The sequence below is a fragment of the Passer montanus genome, unplaced genomic scaffold (assembly GCF_014805655.1).
Source record: "Passer montanus isolate IOZ18808 unplaced genomic scaffold, ASM1480565v1 scaffold315, whole genome shotgun sequence".
Taxonomy (NCBI): Eukaryota; Metazoa; Chordata; class Aves; order Passeriformes; family Passeridae; genus Passer; species Passer montanus.
The window spans coordinates 2,815-15,492 of NW_024367875.1; the positions used below are offsets into that span (position 1 = coordinate 2,815).

Sequence of the window (12,678 nt, forward strand, 5' to 3'; positions counted from 1 at the left end):
AGTGAAGTGCAGGGTCTTCTCCCCAGGCCCTCAGCAAGTGAAATGCCCTTACGCATCAGAGTGGTTGAATATGGCTTCTTCACTGGTTCACTCTCTGCAGCTTTCTCCCAGGAGTATTTCAGGGCTACCACCCCTGTGTTGTGCATGGTGAAACTGAAAAGCAAGTAGGAGGAATTAGAAAAAACAGAAAGCCCATTAAGTATAAAGCAAACAGTACAGTAATATTGTCTGATGGACTCCTGGTACCACTTTCTCCTGAGAAGCATCTTCTTCAGGCAACCCTGCCATGCTCAGACTGCTGTCCTGGGTGGCCCAAGAAAGTATTTCAAAGTCTGGAAGTTTAGAGGAAAGGGCCAACATGGAGTTCAGCACATTGAAGCTAAGGGCCTTACTCTGGCCTTTAGGTCTTGGTTTGACTGCAAACTTATTCTTGAGCAGAGGAGGACAGGTGATCTGCAGTTAAAGCAAAGCCATGGCTGTTCTCAGCAGAAACCTATGGCAGCATTGAGCCTCTCCTGACAACCATCTCCTGCTTGGCTTCGCATACACGTAAAGGGGCCGGTGCTGGTTTTTGTGGGACTCCTTAAAATCAGAGGGTTTTGGGAAAGCTACAAAAGGCAAGCCTCAGAGACAGCAGAACCATGATTAGAGCTAAGCAGTAAGATTTGTCAGCAGAAAAATGATGTAAGAAGTAGAAAGTAAGTAAAGACAAATAGAACAATGGTCTGTGTCTTAATGCTTCTCTAGAATAACTCCCTAAGCTGCTGAAAAGTATATCTAGCAAGTTATTGGAAGTTCTAAGCTTAATACTGGAGCTCTGTGCATTGTGTTTTAAGGCTTACAAGCAGGTATTGTGTAGTTATGATATTTTATGAAAAATCCTTTGCTAGGATTTTTCCCGTCCTGAGGAGCTGAGAGCCTCAGGAAAGAAATGTAAACAATAATTATCTGTTGCTGTGGAATGCAACAGGTGCATCTTTTATTGGTCTATGTAGATTGTTTTCAATTGATGACCAATCACAGCCGCCTGTGTCAAGGCTGTGAGCAGTCACAGGATTTTTGTTATGTATTCTATTCCAGTCTTGCTCTTTGTAGCCTTCTGATTATTTTTTCTCTCTATTCTTTTAGCATAGTTTTAATGTAGTATTTTAATATAATCTATAACATAATAAATCAACCTTCTAAGAAAAATGGAGTCAAGCCTCCTGTCCCCACACTTAAAACATTCACCACAATGTTTTGTATTGACAGTATTGTATTCAAAATAAGCAAGCATTGTTTTAACTGAAGGTACATGTGCTTACAGCAGTTGGATGGAACTACTGTCAATATGCTTTTGCTTTGTGTGATTGGTCAAAAAACTTTTAAAGTAAGTTGTAACATTAAGTTCTTTATCTACTGCTGGGGATGGGAGTTGCTGGCATCTTCCCTTTGTCATAACCGTGTAATGAGGCTGATGCTGGAAAATAAAACGGCTAAAGACATATTCCCCAGCAGTCCCGTCCCTCCCTGATTTGTACATAGCCCCCGGCAGTTTTGGCTGGGGTGGAGTTCTGGGAAGCAGGCACTGCAGCAGCCCTGGGCAAAGGCAGCTCCTGCTCACAGGAGGAGCTGTGCCTGGCCTCCAGCACTCACGTGGCTGTCCTTGTCTCAGAGGGCAAGGTGTTGTTGAACTGAACCATGATCGTGTCCAGGTGGAACTGGGCGTAGGCAACAATGGCACTGAGGTACACCTCGACCTCCTGCCTGCTCTTCTCCACCACAGTGTGAGCTGGTTCTGGGGCTGTCTTGACCACCTGCAAACACAGGAGGGAGGAATCACTGAGCAGAGCCCAGAAAGTCAGGCTGAGAAGGGCAGTCTTCTGGCCTCCAAGATCAGCCTCATAGAGACACTAGAAAGGACCATTCACTTTTACTTCCCTGGAAAGATGACCAAACTGGGACTCTTCTGCTGCAGTAGTTGTTTCTAGCCACTGATCCAAGCAGTCACTACCACAGCTGTTAATATCCCCATGAGACTATAGCTTCATTCCAGTCCCTTTACTTCAGCCTTGCAGAGTGACTGGCTTTTTTCCTGGTCCCCTATAAATCCAGCAGGTCTCAAAATTAGGGCTCCCCTGCCGGAGCTCTGTGGATGGAGGACCCCAAGACTGAAGAGTTCCAGGAAGCATCTTTTTGTTCTTGTCTTAGGAGAAAGTGCTCTCCAGATGTCATGTCTGGAGCAACAGCCACACTGCTGGGAGCTGGGGATGGGCATTTTGGAATGTGAAAGATCTCCCTGGGAAAGTCTCCAGCTGCAGATGTTCTGATAGAAACAGGATGCTTTAGAGGCCTAAAAATGGTCCAGAAACTGGGGAAGAACTTTCGCCCAAGAGGACTGTGTTTGGCAATAATGACAATAAAAGCAAGAGTCTCTGGAGATGATCCTTCTCTGGACTCCTCCATAGAGTCATACAGTGCCTGGGCTACTCCATGATGAGATATCCCACACAATACAGAGACCACAACCAAATTCTCATGCAGACATAACTTGGAGTTCACGCAAGCACCATCTTCCCCCTCCGCCCCTATGCCCTGCATCTTTTTGTTCTTGTCTTAGGAGCAAGTGCTCTCCATATGTCATGTCTGGAGCAACAGCCACACTGCTGGGAGCTGGGGATGTGCATTTTGGAATGTGAAAGATCTCACTGGGAAAGTCTCCAGTTGCAGATGTTCTGATAGAAAAGAGGATGCTTTAGAGGCATAAAAACTGGGAAAGAACTTTCAACCAAGAGGAGTGTGTTTGGCAATAATGACAATAAAAGCAAGAGTCTCTGGAGATGATCCTTGTCTGCACTCCTCCATAGAGTCATACAGTGCCTGGGTTACTCCATGATGAGATATCCCACACAATACAAAGACCACAAGCAAATTCCCATGCAGACAAAACTTGGAGTTCACCAGCATATGCAGGAGAAGTGGATTTCTCTCCACTTCAAAAGAAGAGACAGAGAGTGCAGCAGACTTAATTCCTTGTTGGTGAAAGGGTACCAAATCAGATGAAGAGATTTCTAACAGCATAAAATGGGATAAAATCATAAAGCATTGCCTTCCATTCAATATGGGCTGCAACACTTGTGCTTGTGGCCCAGACTGATAGCTATGTGTGGCTAAAGGTCTCTTGTCAGAAGGCTTCCCCATCTTGTGTGAGTGTATCTGGTCACTGTGCTTCCACCTCTTTTCTGGAATGCACAGCTGGTGAACCTCACGGCTGTCCAATGTCCAGAGGATGCAGGAGCTGCTCAGCCAGCAGTGATGGTGCTATGGTGGCTCTTTTTGTAAAAGCTGGGTTGGGGTTTTTTTGCTGTTTTGCTTCTTACCTTCTTTATTTTAGGCCACCTGGCTGCTGGGACTTTCCTGGTGGTATTCTTCCACATGACAATGGTCATTTGGTCATCCCAGTCCTGAACCTTCTTTTTTGGCAGCTCAAAGTCGATCTTGGTCACCTTACATTTCACAAGGTGCCTCCTGAAGGTGACTGGGACATCTGACATCAAGGTCACTGTGATGTCCTTGGCACAGCCATGATGGAGGTGTCCCACCTAGGGAGAATCAGGGAGTCAAGACCAAACTGGAAGCACTGCCAAGGGCAGGACTGACAGCAAAAGGGACCGATGGGGTGAACACCTGTGCCAGGAATCTGCACCTCAGAGTGGATTTACATGAAGTTGGATAGACAAAAGTATGAACAGAAGCTGCCACCTCCCATGACATGAAGCCTTTTCTGCAAGGCTAGCAGCCTTGGCCCAGCCAAGCCAGGGACTGCATCTCCTACGTGGCACTGGAATGGGCTATCAGTGGCATCTGAGGGCTCCCTGCCAGCTCCTGGGCACACCAGGGCAGGGCTTGAGTGATGGGGAAAGGCAGAGGCAGTCCATGCTCACCTTGGGGGAGAACCGGAATGGGGCCTCTGCCTCCCACTCAAAGCGCATGACCATCTCGGCGTGGCTGGTGATGGTGAAGGTCCTGCAGTAGGGCTCCCCAACGTGACAGTCCCCAAACTGAATGTGATTCACTCTGACAGCTGTTAAGGAGGAGAGCAAGGGATCTCAGCATGCAGGGAGCTCCACCTGCCCCCCTCACATGCACAGACACCTGCATGTTCAATGCTTCCTGGCTCCAAGCCTTTCTCCCTCTGCCAGGGAGTTCCCCAGGCAGTTCCACCACTTCCAGGGAAACACCCTGACACATCCCTAAGCCAGTGATGTGCAGCACAGCACACACTGCTCTGCATGCATGGCTGCTACCCCCAAATGGCCACCAAGTCCCATGGGTGACAGCCCAGGACTGGCTAGAGGGAAGACATATATGATCAGATATTTTCCTCTTCCTTGCTCCACCTTGGCACTCTCTCCTCTTACCATCAATGATGTTTTCCTTCAGGCTGCCATCAGCATTCCTCTCCTCAGTGCCTTCCTCTAATCCATCGAGGGTGAATTCGTCCTCGTGGCCTTCACCCACCAGTTCAATTACGGTCTTGTTAGAGTAGGTGTCCCCCACTAACACACCAATCTGCCTTTCCACACGTTGAGCCAGGGTGGGTTTGAAAATGGCATCAAACTCTGCCGATTGCCCGCGATTCAGAAGGAAGAAAGGCTTTGTGGACTTGCTCTCTGCACAGCAATGGAAATCAGAGTTAAGTGCTGCAGCTGTACTGAGGAAATATTTCCATAGGATATATGAGGAATAAGAGGTTGAAACCAGCTGCCTTCTAAGCAGTGGTTCTACCCCCAGTTGTTGCAGACCCTCTTCCTATGTTCACAAGCCTGCCACCCCCAGACACAGCACCACTTAAGCAGCGTAACCTCAGCTTGATGCCCAGCCCTCATTCCATCTGCTTCCCATCAGCTCCAGCCATATGGAAAGCTGAGCCAAAGAGTGCTTTCAGCTTCTGCTGGCTGTCTGAGTGCTCAAGGGCTGTGTCTGCTCAGGCTGGTACCATGCCATGTGCAGCAAATACCTCAGAGGGTCCACTGAGGTAGTGACAATCCCCCACAACTCAACCCACCATGTCTAGCAGAACAGAAGAACTTCCTACAACTTCCTAGGAGGAAACCCTGCAAAAAGCCCCCAAGAAAAGGCTGGGAGACAGAGGGCCCAAGGGACAAAACTGTGCCTAACATGTGGCTGCTGCTCAGAGAAGCCAAGAGCAGGGCACACGTTTTCCCTCTGTGCATGATTGCACTTCATGGGTAATGAATTTACCGTTTCCAGCTGAATCCTGTTCCACATCTCCATTGTGGAACACCCTGACAGCAGAGGCCCTGCCTTTCAAGGAGAACATTCTGTGCTCATCCTCCAGGTGTAACATAAACTGAGAAAAGGGAACACAGAGCACAATGGTACCGGTGTGAGTACAGGATGGCACGAGGCCTGACACTGCAGTGCTGCTGGTCCCGCATGGGAGCCCAGCACCTCTCCCACTAGAAACAGCACTTAGCCCAAAAGTTAAGTCAAACCAGCTGGGAAAAAAAGGGTGCTCAGAGGCATCTGGAAAGAACTGACACAGAACCAAATGGGACAAAAAGTAGTTGGCAGGACGTAATGCAACCACAATTAAGTTTACTTAAAATGTACTAAAGTGGGCTGAAATACAATCTAATGGAACTGGGAAATCATACATGTCCATGAGAACAAAAGGTGACACAAGAGACAGGGGGGAAAATAATCCACCACCTTTCTGGTGTTCAACTTAAAGAAGAAAGACTGGACAGAAAATTTCCAAGAACTCCTTTCTTACAGAACAGACATCAGTCACTTGTTTCAAAAGAATTTCTGACACCTCCTCACAGGTTTGCCATGTTTTTTGGGACCCTTCCCTTCTGCCACAAGCACTTGCTCCCAAACCAGACCATCCCTTGAGCAGGTCCTCCTCACCTTGACAGGTATGATGCCATCGTTACGGATGACCAGGGGCAGCATCTCTGAATCCCCCAGCCGGAGCCTCTTGAAGCGCAGCACGGCGTTTCCCCTCTTGCTGCGAGCGCTTGGGCACACGACTGTCACCCGTGGCTCATGCCCCTTCCCGCTGATGGTGAAGGTCAGGCTTTGGGGTTTAATTCCCACAGAGCTGCAGGAGAGGCACGGAAACAATTTCAGCTGGCACTAACCCATTTCTCAGTGGGCAAGCAAAGCTGCAAGGGCCACCCACTGTCTTTTCCCTGGCTGCTGTTCCTGTACCCCACAACACAGCCCCCCACCAGCCTCTTCCCAATCCACTCAGGGCCATTCACAAGACAAATCTGCTCCAAAGAGCCAAAGCTTTCCACAATAACAGTTACAAATAACTTCACTTAATTGAGTCATGCAGTACAGCAGGGAAATAACACGGCACCAGATGAGATATGGCAAATCCCCATGCTGCAGTGAGATGAGACTTATACAACAAGAAAAAGCACAGCATGAAATCAGTCCAAAAGCAAGAAGGCAAAAAGAAATCATTGTTGTTCTCAAGAAAGATCTTTTCCAAGAACAGTAAAATTACAATCGCTTATTAGCAGTTAGTCTTCTCTTGGTTCAGCCACTAAAGGGTTGAGGAAGGGAAGCTCAAAGCCCCAGTCCACTGGTCCCAGGGCAGAGGAACTGGGCTCCTCTTTCATACCAGCTCCAATCACTCACATAAAAGAGCTTAATGTATGCCAGGGAGTCACGTCACAGAGGATCACCTAATTTTACAGAAACAAATGAGGAAAATGTGACTGCTGACTGCTGGCACAGAAACTGCTTAATCTAAGCCTTTGCCGTTGGAAACCCCCAGCTCAGCTGAAGCACATCTCAGTAACTTACAGCTGGTTACCTAGTATTTCCCTCTCTTCACAGTTCCTCACACAGGCTAAACCATCAGCCTCATGCTTCTGCTCTAAGAGTTCTTAGAGCCTCCCAGATCATCTCATGCCAAGTACTCTGCCTAAGGCTACTGAAAGCATTAGAGCTAACAAGAGGTCTGTGCCTTCCCAGTGGAGAGGCAGCTACCAGAGAGTATTTCACAGGCTCACTTACCTTTTTGGGATGACAAGGGAAGCCTTGAAAGTGCAGTTGTAGTTCTCCTCTGGTGGGGTGAAGGTCACCGTAGCAATGGCACAGGATGAGCCAGGAACAGACATCTTGACTGGATGTAACTGGAAAATGTTGTTGATAGGGCTTTTTGCCTTGGGGGAACCCAGAGAGCACTGTTAGGAGGAAACACCTTTCAACATGACGTAGTTTTATTCATAAATGCATTACTGAGAGCAGTCCCAGACAGTGTGTCTCCTTCCTGCTTCCCTGGGCAGGCTCCCTCCCTCCCGGGGAATGCTGACCTTGTGCTAAAGCAGTGTATGTTTTGAGGGCTGGCAGCTGCACCCACCTATATGGGAGGTGGGCACTGCACGGACAACCCTGCAAATAACCTAGAGCTGGCCTTCAAAGAGAAGGAAAAGCCAGGGAGCCTGAGGAAATGCTCTGCTTTGAGCCCTGGCATGTCAGTTCATAACAGCCCCTCTCTGCGTGTGCTTCCAAGAGAGGTTCAGAAGGATTCACTTCTCCCATCAAAGACCCAGCGGTTTGAGCCAAAGCCTTGCCCCAGACATGCAGAATTCAACACAACTGCTCCCTGGCTCTGCTGCTCTCCCCTGCAGTTTGACCTGCACTGAGCTAGCCTAGTTGGGGCCACAGGCAGCAATGCATCTGGAGAACAAAACAGGCTCTCACACGGCCCTTAGAGGGCAGCCACCACCTTGGCCTCCTGTTCTTACCTCTCCAGGCAGGGGTTCGATGGAGAGCACCACATCGCATGGCAGACAGCTTGCGTTGTAAATATTGAAATGAGCTTCAGCCTCTTGCCCAACCTGAGCCTTGCTGAAGATGAATCTGTTCTCATCTGTGACAAACAGGCTGGCGCATTCCACCGACTGCAGCTTGTGCTCGAGGTCGGTGCTGCTGCAGATCGGGTACTCCTCGAAGATTAATGTGACATCCTCAACGAGTGCTGTGGACACACCAGAGGGATGAGCAGGGAGAAGCCTCCCTGATGGATTTATCTGGACTCTGCTGGCCTCTCAGAAGGCTTGATAAGCCCTTTCTGCCCGGGTGACTGCTAAACCCAGTGTTGGGTAGGGGAGCTGGCTGGGAGGATCGAGCTCAGTCAGCCTCAGTCTTAGAGAGCATTGCTTTCCTTTTATCCTTCCTTCCATGCATCCCTCTCAGCCTGGGAGGGACGAGTCCGCTGCTGGACTCAAAGAGGGCTGGAGCTTCTGAGGATTTTAAGGTGGGACACCAGGCCTAGTGTGTCTCTCTATGCAAGCAGCAAGTTTAGGTGCTGATCAGCAGCAGGTGTGACCAAGGGCACGGTGGGCAGTATGTACCTGGGATGCAGGACTGGGCAATCAGGGTGAAGGGAATGCCAAGGGGATTGTCCTTGGGGTGTCTGCCTGTGATGTCAATACAGAGCTGCTCCTCACATGTCCCCTCCTGCCCTGCCAGGCATTTCACTGTGATCTTCTGCTGGCCCCACGGACTGATGGAGCCGGAGCAGGGGGACACCGTGAACATGCCAAGATTGAGGCGAGCCTGCAGAAACAGTTCCAGGAGAGGCTGATGGTTAATAAGTGTGCCTTGAGCACCCCAGAAAAGATTATGTCCTGCCTTGGCCTCCAGCTGGGCCCAAGCAGCCGGTTCCAGGGCGGGGAAGGATGACTCCATGGCCCAAAGGCAGCCCTAGGCTGAGAGCAACAAGCCAAGAGGAGCTGCAAGAATGTCCCAAGTAGCAGAGAGAAAGGAGTCTGAGTGTAAAGACTGAAGGTGGTAGCTGTGATCAGCCTCCAGAGGCAACACAGGAGAGCAGAAATAGCTGTGAGAAATGATGGGAGAGAGGTGCGGGACGGGGAAGAAGAAAAAGCAATGTTGTCTGAGCTCTGTGGACTGCGAGTTCACTGGGGGAGGTTTTTGCTTCTGTGGTGTTCACAGACCTATGCTGGCCAGCAGCTACCAAACAGGGGACCTGCTCCCCTCTGTTGAGCCCACAACTCCAAGTCAGAGCCAGAGTACAGGACTGCCAGGAGGACTGAGCAGATGCTGGACTCCATCCTGCAGACCACGTCCCACCCTATGGCAATGAGCCCCCAGCCCGACACAGCAGCATCTTCTCCCATCCCCTGCAGCAGCTCTGCTGGGGAGCAGGAGTCACCCACCTGTGTCAAGGAGCTTGATTTCCTTCTCGTGGAGTGCTTTGCAGCTTCCACTTGCTTTGAGCTGAGAGGAGAAAGCAGAGGTATCTGTCATGCTGAGCTCCCCTGCCCTCCTCTGAGGCCAAAGCTGGCCTTCCTCCTCAGAGGGAAAAGCCTTTGTGCTCCTGATGGCTCCCAGGGAGCAGCCTGCAGCACCCATTGCTGGACACAGCAGCTCTATCACCAGCTTCGCAGCACACATGGGGATACCGAGGTGGTTTTTTGCTCCCTCTCCCCAAGCCAAGGATGCAAATGGATGACAGCCCAGGTCTCCTGGCTGCCTGCCACATACCAGCCGTGGGGTGGTGCCTCCTGGGACAGGAAGGGTGGCGCAGGGCTTCTCCTACCTTTTGCTTCCCAGTGCCTCCTCGGGTGCTTGGCGGATGTGGAATTTGAAGCTGAGCAGCCCTTTGTTCTCCAGCATGACAGTCTGGGTCTTCTTGGTGCCCTTGACCATGGCTCCAAAGTTGACGGGTGAGGCAGGCTCAATGCTGTACTTGCTGTACTCAGCTATGGCAGACACCCTCACTGGGATGTTGAGGACAGCCTGGCCTCCTTCACCTGACCTGGCATCTATCACCTGTGCCCACAGGAAGGGGTGGTAAGCAAAGCAAAGAGGCCAGACTCTACCCCGGTGCCCAGCCTCCTCCCCAGGCCTCCATCAGTTTACTCCTCCTTATTTAAGCACCTCCTCCAGAGTCAGATTCTCAGCTCCACACAGGAAGCCTCCCAAATGCTTTTGAAAGACTTTGTTTGTGTGTGTCGGAGAGAGGATTCTCCAGTTAAAGCCCTCCTTCCATTAGACACCTATCCTGTTTACCCTCCCAAAACACCGTGTGATAACACAGCCTGGCCCGGGCAGCTCACCTGGCAGTACAGGATGGGTTTGTTCATGAGGAACATTTCTCTTGTGGGGTGGAAGAGCATCTCAACAGTCACACCAGGCTGGGAGGGAATCAGCACGCCTGACTGAGGCTTAACAGTGAAGTGGGATGCCACGTCTCGCGTCCTGCAACCTGCAGCCTCAAGTGTGAACCTGGAGAGAAAGGGAAGCAATGGAGATCTCTGCAGTTAAAAGCACAGGTGTCACCAGCACAGCCAGGAGTTTGCATAGGACCAGAACAGAAGAAAAGGGAGAGTCCAGCTCTGCTCAGGGAATCCTGGATCTTGACAGAGAGAGCAGACAATCACAAGGTTGCTGCAAGAAACCTTGATACTGAAAGTTTTCATTTACTCCTATAGTCTCAGAAAGAGAAAGGTGGTGACACCAAAGAAGGGCAATGAATCTCAGCATTTCAGTGGCTGAAATTTCTGGGGCTCTCCTTTGGGCTCCAGCTGAGCTGTGAAGAACTGCTGGTTTGTGGCTGGATTCTCTTGGGAATTGGAGATCATGGCTGCTCTTGACCCTCTTCTGTTTGCCACCTGAATTTTATCAGTACAACTGCACTTGCCTCTTTCAATCACTGCTACCAACTGTGCTTTTGTGATGGTGAACCCCGTGTTTTTGTCACAGGCATCATGATTAGCAGAGATTGAAATGCTCACAAGTCTTTAAGCACTAAGTCGAGGGGAATTAAAGCCTCACCGAGCACTCAAACACAGCCCTGTTGCTGGTGCTGTTGAAATAGAATCAACTTACAGAGACCATCACAGACATTGCCTCTGGAGTGGCAAATCAAATGAAAAAATCGACCAGGAGAAAGAAGAAACAGAACTTGACTGGCTTCATTGCTTCCTTGGAGCAGCAGAAAATGGAGATGCCCAGAGGTATTTCCAGCTGCTGCTGATCCCAGTTGGAGGCTAGCCCTCTGCAGAGTCCCAGCAGGAACTGAGCCCAGCCCAGGGAGTTCCCAGAGTGTCCTGGAGATTCTTTCTCTGCATTCAGTCAGGCTTGCATTCCCCAGCAAGTCCCCAACAAAACCTCCTGTTTTCTTGGGTTAGAACAGGCACCATGAAAAACTCCCCAATGGCATAACTCCCCAGCCCACAAGGAAAAGAAAAGACAAGTTGTCAAGTAATCCAAACATTTCTCTTGCTTTGCTGCATTCACGGTATGGAAAGCCAAGAGAAGGTGCAGTTGGAGGCACATCTTGTGACAGAAGCTCAACCTTGTTCTCCAGGAAAGGTTCTTGAAAAGAGGAGACAGGACTGTGGAGAAGATTCCTGGAAAAGTGAAACGGCTTTCCAGAAGTGAAATGAAAATGGAAAGGCACAATGTGAGATCTTTTCCTCTATTTATTTCTATGCTCCCCTTTTCTATGTTGCACTACTTCTCCATGCCATGAGTTCCAAATGCATCTCACCTCTCCGATGGATGGCTTAGCGAGTTTTAGACACTCTAAAATACCACAAGCTACACACAGTTTGCCTCGCCCTGGTTTTGCTGGAAAGCTATGCCAGAGCCATAAGTGCAGTGCTTGGGTCAGAAACAAATCCTGCAGGCAGGGAATGTGCCCTGCCAGTGTTGAGCCTCAGCAGGGACAATGCACAGCAGCGACCGAGGGTTTTTCCCGTGCCCCTGTGCAGGAGTCAGGACTCTGGATCTGGGCTCAACACAGCGAAGTTCCCATGTTTGGACAGACTCAGGGGCTGCCCCGGGGTGCGGGGCCAAGCGTGGAATGGACACACGGACAAATGGCCCCAGGTCTTGCAGCAGCGAGTCTACGGCCCTTGCCATGTCTCTCTTGTTCCTCCTCTCCCTCTGCCGATGTCCCGCACTCTGTCTCGGTGCCCCGCAGCCACTCCCGGTGTGCCTGCCCCGGCCCGTCCCTCTCCCCGTGCCGGGCAGGGCCATGTCCCCAGCCCATCCCCGGCCCCAGGCATCCCGCCGCGGTCTCGCCTCCCCCCGGCTCTCGCCATCCTGGCTGTGGCGCTGCTGGGGGGGCATCAGTGCCTGGGGCCGGGGCGGCATCGCCTCACTTCGGCTGTGCCTGACCCGAGCCCGGCCCCGGCCCCCATGTGGGCTCCAGTCCTGTTCCCGGCCCCAGCTCCTCCCGGGGCCAGCAGAGGACACACGCAGCGCGGCCGCTCCTGCCACCTCTGCTGCGGCTTCCCCGGGCCGAGCTCCGCCGTTCGGCAGCGTGGCTACCGGGCCCTGGGGTGGGTGGGGACGGCCAACCCGGGGTGGTCAGGGGCCGTTGCTGGCCCTGGGCCAAGTGCTGACAGCCCCATCCCGCCCGCAGGGAAGGCGCAGGAGGCCCTGCAGGAGCAGTAATGGCTGGGTTTGCTGCTGGGACCCAGCGGCTTTGGCAGCGTCTGCTCGGGAACGCGGCTCTTGGGCGGCGCCCCGGTGAGCGGAGGGGCCGGCGGCGGGCAGAGGAGGAGGAGGAGGAAAAGGCCGGGGTGCGGTGGGGCGGGCAGCGAGCTCAGCCTGCTGCTGCCCCTTGCTTGCAGGTGGCCATCAATGCATGCCGTGGGATGGCATCCGGCACTGGGG

At 51.5% G+C, this 12,678-nt stretch overlaps 1 protein-coding gene across 1 annotated transcript; it reads right to left on the reverse strand.

Moving 5' to 3' along the window:
* Window positions 1-52: 52 nt before the first annotated feature.
* Window positions 53-8,210, reverse strand: LOC120504951 (hydrocephalus-inducing protein homolog; the record flags this gene model as incomplete). The annotated part of the gene is made up of 10 exons (XM_039714931.1): window positions 8,120-8,210; window positions 7,773-8,005; window positions 7,039-7,187; window positions 5,917-6,109; window positions 5,245-5,353; window positions 4,401-4,652; window positions 3,924-4,063; window positions 3,360-3,581; window positions 1,636-1,796; window positions 53-153 (listed from the first exon to the last, which is right to left on the reverse strand). Coding segments are annotated over exons 1-10 (1,651 nt in total), but the record flags the coding sequence as incomplete, so codon positions are not given.
* Between the last annotated feature and the right edge of the window lie 4,468 nt (window positions 8,211-12,678).